At 44.9% G+C, this 7791-nt stretch overlaps 1 protein-coding gene across 1 annotated transcript; it reads left to right on the forward strand.

Annotated features, from left to right (window-relative positions):
- The first annotated feature begins 972 nt into the window (after positions 1 to 972).
- PCDH20 (protocadherin 20) lies at positions 973 to 7320 on the forward strand. Its single transcript, XM_053311858.1, has 2 exons — positions 973 to 2170; positions 4043 to 7320. Exons 1-2 carry the CDS (start codon positions 2009 to 2011, stop codon positions 6764 to 6766), a joined length of 2886 nt encoding a protein of 961 aa, XP_053167833.1. The 5' UTR covers positions 973 to 2008; the 3' UTR covers positions 6767 to 7320.
- The last annotated feature ends 471 nt before the right edge of the window (positions 7321 to 7791 follow it).

The raw sequence follows: 7791 nt of genomic DNA on the forward strand, positions 1-7791 counted from the left end.
AAGGCTTCTTTTCTCCTCCTCTACTGTTTGATGGACTTGCAGCATTCCTCTTCCACCTGAGCTGCGAGGGAGGTATAGCCTATCTACGTCACTGCGGGGGTGCAGAGCATGACTGATGGTCATTATTTTCCTGGTCTTACAATCTAGCATCTCTAGCTCTGCCTGGGTCCAGTCTATTATTCCTGCAGTGTTGTTGTTGTTGTTGTTATTTCTTGTTTACACAGTCAGACAGGTGTTATTGACTGGTTTGTTTTATCCAGACATCAAGTCCTTCCCAGGGACCTGGGATAGCTGAATTTTATTATCAATATTGTTCAGATATTAATAATGATAATATATTATTATATTATTAATAAATTATTATTTTTCTTTATTTATTTATTTATTTACACAGTCAGACAGGAGTTATTGACTGGTTTGTTTTATCCAGACATTGAGTCCTTCCCAAGGACCTGGGATGGCTGAATTTTATTATCAATGTTGTTGCTGTTATTATAGATATTGTCGCAGAATATAGGCTGTTCCCAGTATTAATTATTATTATTAATTCGATTGCTATACCACCCTTCTAAAAATGGCTCAGGGTGATTTACACAGAGAAATGCTAAATAGATAAGATGGCTCACAGTCTAAAAAGACACATAAGATAGACACCATCAATCGTCACTGGAGGTACTGTGCTGAGAGTCCAGGCTCCAAAAGGTCCAGGCTCCTAAATTCCCTCGGTGCACCTATGCACACACCACCACCCCGACTTTACACATAACTGGGGCAGACCCGGTTTGCTGACATCCGGTGCTGTTTGGGCCTGTACATGTATGTATAAGAAACATGTGGCCAAACACAAATTCATCTCATTCACACATTAAAATGTGCAGTAATATCTGATGCGTGTGGAGCAGTCTGAGTTGGCAGGAAAACGCACACTGCTCAACTCCGGCTTCCTCACTATTACTGTTTCACAGGATGGGCACTAGAGACATGAATCTGGCTTAGCGGTGGTTCAGGTCAGAAAAGGGTGCCAGGACAACGAGTCAGGAAAGGACAGAGCAGCAGAGTTGGAAAGAAAGCACGCAGGGCTAGCGAACTAAAGACGGACGGATGCCAGAACGCTTCAGCTTGTTTTCCTCCTGCTTCCCCTCTCCACAGCGTTTTAAGGACTCCGCAAGGCATTGCTCCAGATGATGCCCAGCCACTTGTACAGGATTTCCTGCCTCCTCTCCGGCTCTCGGGGGGCGAATCTTCAAAAACCAACCACCTCTAACGGGTTTCTCTACGTGACTCTTGTCTGGCACGCGGTTTAGCCGAAGCCGCCGCAAAGCCAGCCAGCGCGCGGATTACTCTTCGGCGGCTAACGCCTGCCTGCGCCGACACATACACACACGCACTTTCTCCTTGCATGAGTTGCCTCCTAGGAAATCCCGCTGGGAACGCTAAAGCAGAAGAGCTCCAGCTCAGGCCGCTCACTCCGCTTGCGGATCCACGGAAGCGCTCCCCCGAGACCTGCCCGCCCGCCTCCGATCCAAGGAGCGAAATCGGAGGAGAGAGACACGGATCTTTACGAGTTAAAGCCTGTCTCGGGGAAGAAGACGCACCGAGAAGGAGCCCAAGTGGGAACTGCTGCCGCCTTGGCTGCTTCCCCTGCGAAGCGCGCCGCGTTGGCACAGCCTGCTTTGGAAAGTGACTGGCAAGACGCCGCCAAAAGCGCTCGCTCCAGCGCAAAGAAGGGAGCCGGGCAAGCGCACTCGCGCACCTGAATGGGACGAGACACACACACACTAGAAGGCGGCCCGGCGGCGGACACCTCTCCCCCCGGGAACCCTTTGTTAATTGAGCGTCCTGCGAGGCGATTGGCTGGAGTACTCGGAGGCATTTGCATGAGCAGAAGAGAGGGAGGGAGTGTCTCCGGTTTGTTTATTTATTTATTTCCCCCTCCCCTGCCGAAGGCGGCTTCCCGCCGCCCGCCCCCCACCCCACCCCGCCGCCCCAACCTCGCAGGGGACCCTCAATGACCGCATTTGGAATGCGCTGCCGAGGGAATGAGACGAGGCGCCGCTCGCCACCAGCCCTAAGATCTAGCTGGCTCCTTAGACAGAGGCATCGACAGCTGGCTATGGGGCAGCGATCCAGTCCTGGGAGCAGCACAACCACCAGTCAGAGGAACCTGCCGGTAAGCTTTGCTTTTCTTAACCTTGTTCTGATGGGGGAGAAGAAGGGATACAACTCGAGGGGCTTCTGCACTTCTGTGCAGACTTGCGGAGGAAATTAGGAGAAGTGTTACCTAAGTAAAGATGTGTGAGATAGAGCTGTTCCAGCCTCAGGAAGTTGGACAATAAAAAAAACCGAGTGAAACTTCCCAAATGAAGAGGGGGAATGGGATGACAAGTGACGTGTTTAACAGAGAGTTTATGCCGTAATCATGATCACAAAACGAACGCGAGATTCCTCCTGGCTGGTTTAGGATTAGAACAGGCTTAGAACAGGCACGCTGTGTAGGATTCTTTTCAGATCTTGTGAGGGGGGAGAGGGGGGGGCGGAAGAGAGAACGAAGCAACAGTTTCAGCAACCAAGTCTGCCAGCTCTGAATCTGTGTTTTAATGGGTGGTTTCAACTATTGTTGAAATCGACAATTATTTAAATAACACTTACATTGCCCCGGGACTTCAAGCCTATGAATCCTAGTTCAGTTTACTCAGAAGTACGCCTGCGGTGGATTGCAGCCTTAGTGGGCCTTCTTCCTAGTCAAGATGCATGAGATCAGTTGCACATTTGAGATATTGGGATGGGGAGAAGAGAACTGGTGTCTATGTTTACAGGGGTCAAAGCAGAATTTTCCCGGGTTTGTTCTTCAATCATGAGGTTTAGTTTGCACACTCCAAGAGGGTTTCTTTGCACTTGGGACTACACATATGGGGGAAGGATGAAAGTGAGAGTATTTTGCTGTTATCTGCCAATATCATGAATGCTTGAGGATGAACACGTGTGGCCCACTCATGTCCATGCTCACTCACCTATTTCAAAGGCTTGTATTACCAAGTAATCTTTTTAAAATACTGCAGCTATGACTCTTAAACTTTAGGTGGAGGAAGGACACAAGTCAACGCAGTCTTGGCTCCTGATATTTCCATAGCTAATATGGGAACTGTAAGATGTGTGCAGGTGGAGGAGATGATAGGGTTAATCTGTGGCAAAGGCATACAGATTATATTGTTTGGCAGTATACTGATCCAAGGGGATGAGTCATTTGACATACAGAGACCCTATTTAATTAATGCAAAGAAGAGGATTCTCTGGGTGCTTCTTGCATGGTCAAATATACCGAGTGCCAATTAGAATGGTAACAAGCCACAAATCCAAAACTAAACCATGATGCTTTTTTGGGGGGTGTGTGTGCAAATTGTGATAGTGTGTGCTCATATTCCTAGGCTGGCTGACCAGTATCTTCTGTCACTGATTATCTGTTTACAGTTTGACAAAGATACTGATACATTAGAGGGTGAGGTAAATTTTGAAATAGGATTTAAATACAGTTATATTTCTCACTGATCCGCTGTATTATACAGTGTTCTGCAAAGTGCACAGTAGAGATTTTTCATATGTGTACATCTATCACACCCCCTTCAGAGTTCTTAATGAGTATATGTTGAGATTGTTAAGGATGAATGTGTTGGCACATCCTTATTTATGGTGAATATGGGGGTTTGATGTCCGAGGAACGGTAGTAATGTGTAGCAGGAGCTAAATTATAGTTAGAACGAAAACTGGTCCTGGGTGTTATGTATATAGGAGGATTTGGAGGTTAGAGACGTGAAGCAAGTTGACTGTGTGCTCAAGACGGTGTACTCAGATGGTGTTGGATTGGTGTGGACAGGATTCTTCATTTGGTGGAGGCCGGAAGATGTGCTTCACCTCTAGTGTAAGGTTTTGTACAGGAAGACTTTCCTTGGGGGAAACAGAAGAGGGGGGAAGATGGTTAAGTGCATCATAGACGCTGACAAAGGAACACATCATTCACTAACCTTTTGTGCATCTCTTTCCCCAGAATTTATTCATTTTCCTGCTCTTCCTTGGACCTTTCAACTGCTTTGCTAGCTATAGCCGTGCCACCGAACTCTTCTATAGCATCAATGAAGGGCTGCCTGCTAGGGTCCTTATTGGGAATCTAGCCCAGGATTTACAGCTTCGGGAATTGGCAGAGGAAGAGGTGGAGGCACAGGACAAGTGGCAACCCCAACAATGGGAGAACCCCCCTCTCTCTTTCAGCCTGGCCTCTCAGGGACTGGGAGGTCAGTATGTGAGTCTAGATAACCGGACAGGAGAGCTGCGCACCTCAACACAGGAGATTGACCGGGAGGCACTATGCACGGAGGATAATATTGGCTCTGCTGTGGTTGCCTCTTCCTCCTCCTCCTCCCCAGTACCATCCTCTGAGTCTTGTTTGCTGTTGCTGGATGTTCTGGTGTTGCCTCAGGAGTATTTCCGTCTAGTCAAAGTGAAGATTGCCATCCATGATGTTAATGACAATGCACCATGCTTTCCCATGCCACAGATACACCTCTTTGTGCCTGAGAATTCACCCGTCAACACCCGCTTAGCTATAGAGCATCCAGCTGTGGACCCAGACATTGGCAGCAATGGAGTTCAGACTTACCAACTGCAAGATGACTATGGGGTTTTTACTCTCGATGTGGAGGAGAATGAAAGTGGGGAAAGAACACCGTATCTGATTGTCATGGGTGCCTTGGACAGGGAGGCCAGGGATAAGTATGTTACAGTTATCACAGCAGAAGATGGAGGAGTTCCACCACTGGTGGGCAGTGCCACTCTCACCATTGGCATCAGTGACATCAATGACAACTGTCCCCAATTCAATGAGACTCAGCTCAATGTCACTGTCTTTGGGAATTCGAGCATTGGGTTGCACATAGCCTCTGTTCATGCTGTGGATGTGGATCAGGGAATCAATGCAGAGATAACCTATTCCTACAGCCAAAAGGTCTCTCAGCTATCCCGCACTTTATTCCATCTTGATGAAACCACAGGCATTATCAAGCTTTCCAAAAGGATTAATGGCGATACTCCTCGTCTCCATAGGTTGAGTGTATTGGGCAATGGTCCTGGTTGCATTCCAGCTGTGATCACTGTGTTAATATCAATAATCAAAGTTATGATGAGACCTCCTGAAGTGATCCCTCGTTTCATAGCGAATGAAGTGGAAGGAGTGGTTTTCTTGAGGGAGCTAGAGCCTGTCAACACACCAATAGCATTCTTTACTATAAAAGATCCAGATGAGAAATACAAAGTGGATTGCTATTTGGATGGTGATGGCCCTTTCAGGTTGTCACCTTATAAACCATACCACAATGAGTATTTATTGGAGACTACGAAGCCATTGGATTATGAGACTCAACAATTCTATGAAGTATCAGTAATTGCATGGAATTCAGAAGGATTTCATGTAAACAGAATAGTTAAAGTGCACATTCTGGATGATAATGACAATTCACCTGTGTTCTCTCAACCATTGGTAGAATTATCTATAGAAGAAAATAATGTTCCCAATGCTTTTTTGACCAAGTTGCATGCCACAGATGCTGACAGTGGAGAAAGAGGGCAAGTGTCTTATTTCCTAGGGCCTGAAGCTCCTTCATATTTTTCTTTAGATAAAGTCACTGGAGTCCTTACAGTTTCCACCCAGCTGGACAGAGAAGAAAGAGAAAAATACCGATATACAGTAAGAGCAGTAGATTCTGGAATGCCACCACGAGAATCCATAGCCACTGTTACTATCTCAGTACTGGATAAAAATGACAATAGTCCAAGATTTATCAACAAGGATTTCAGTTTTTTCGTGCCAGAGAACTTCCCAGGCTTTGGTGAAATTGGAGTTATAAGTGTCACTGATGCAGATATAGGGCAAAATGGATGGGTAGCACTTTCTGTTGTAAATGGAAGTGATATATTTGTTATAGACACTGGCAAAGGAGTGCTGAGAGCTAAGGTCTCCCTAGACAGGGAACAGCAGAGCTCATACATCTTATGGGTTGAAGCAGTCGATGGAGGTGACCCTGCCTTGTCCTCTACAGCAAAAATAACCATCCTTTTGCTTGACATAAATGACAACCCACCATTAGTCTTGTTTCCTCAGTCTAACATGTCTTACCTCCTAGTCCTTCCATCTACTTTGCCTGGATCACCCATCACAGAAGTGTATGCTGTAGATAATGACACTGGCATGAATGCAGTCATAGCATATAGCATCATAGGGAGAAGAGGTCCCCGGCCAGACTCATTTAAGATTGACCCCAAGACGGGCAACATCACTCTGGAAGAGTCGCTCATGCAAAATGATTATGGCCTCTATCGCCTTCTTGTTAAGGTTAGTGATCACGGTTACCCAGAACCTCTGCATTCTACAGTCATGGTCAACCTCTTTGTCAATGACACTGTGAGCAATGAGAGCTACATCGAAAGCCTTTTAAGAAAGGAACCTGACATTAACATTGAGGAAAAAGAGCCACAGATCTCTATAGAACCAACACACAAAAGAGTGGAATCCGCATCTTGCATGCCTACCTTGGTTGCCCTGTCAATAATAAGCTTGGGTTCAATAACATTGGTAACTGGGATGGGTATTTATATCTGCCTACGAAAAGGAAGAAAATACCACAGGGGAGATGAAAATTTGGAAGTACAAATCCCGTTAAATGGAAGAATTGATATACATATGCTGGAGAAGAAACCTGTGGAGATTTCTAATATCTGATGGGTTTCTACAGACAGTCTCAACCAAAACCTAAACATTCTGAACAGTGATTAACTTCCCAACTGGGGGATTGTCAGCAGCAGAAACTGCAATGAAGGACCACTAATTTATAACTTATTATAATTGTACATAGCTGTTTACAGATTTTTTTAAAAGAAAAAAGAATCAAATTCAGTGTACAGCTTTTTTTAATGAAACCTTAATGCTAACAGCTAGTAAACTGTCTGTGTAGACATGGTCATCGCAAGACCCCCATCCATAAACCAAGTCAGTACAGTACTCATAAAGTGAAAGGTAAGACAATGATGCATTCATTGTTATATTCTTCATTCCTATAAGTCGTTTTTGACCACAAGAGGGCATCATCAGCCATTCCTGTAAATGGGACTGTTTAAGAGAAAATGAAAAGTCTATTTTAAAATGTATTGTTTTTCTAAAGGAGAAAGAAAATAAAGTATGGGTTTGAGGTATAATAAATGTATGTTCTATTGGATATATGAGAAGAGAATGAAAAGAAAATATGCACTGGTAAATAAAAACAGAATGTTTTATTACCTCAGATGTTTTTTTAAAAAAGGAAAGGCATTAATTAATGAGAAGTGCAATTTCTTGAGGGTGCACATCATCCGCTTTGACATTGTGAACAGAAATGTTCACTTCCCACTCACTATGGACAAGGAACACAACCAACTTCTTCAGCAGTTTACTTACTGTTATGAAATCTTGCAGTCGGTATTTCTTGGAACAAATGAAAACATGCCAGCTGGGATTCACAGAGGCCTACACATACTAAGGACAGGAGGAGGGCTGTGTTGCTAATTTGTCCAGCAGTGGCTCCTTGCTCCTCATGGAATGCCTCTCTTAAAGCTTCGCTGAGCTTTGCAGGCAATTTGATGGGAGTATTAGGGACTGTGACTGGAATCCCAGATGCCCTGTCTCCAGAATACAACAGCCTGATTCTATCCATATTTATTTGGAAGTAAAATCATACTGAGTTCAATGGGACTTATTTCCAAGAATGAGTG

The sequence above is a fragment of the Hemicordylus capensis genome, chromosome 3 (assembly GCF_027244095.1).
Source record: "Hemicordylus capensis ecotype Gifberg chromosome 3, rHemCap1.1.pri, whole genome shotgun sequence".
In the NCBI taxonomy this organism is placed as follows: domain Eukaryota; kingdom Metazoa; phylum Chordata; class Lepidosauria; order Squamata; family Cordylidae; genus Hemicordylus; species Hemicordylus capensis.

Bases quoted from the DNA above. Each gene is read 5' to 3' on its own strand.
- PCDH20 (XM_053311858.1), top strand. From the start codon at position 2,009: ATGACCGCATTTGGAATGCGCTGCCGAGGGAATGAGACGAGGCGCCGC. The intron at 2,171-4,042 runs GTAAGCTTTGCT...CTCTTTCCCCAG, and splicing joins CCAGTCAGAGGAACCTGCCG to AATTTATTCATTTTCCTGCT.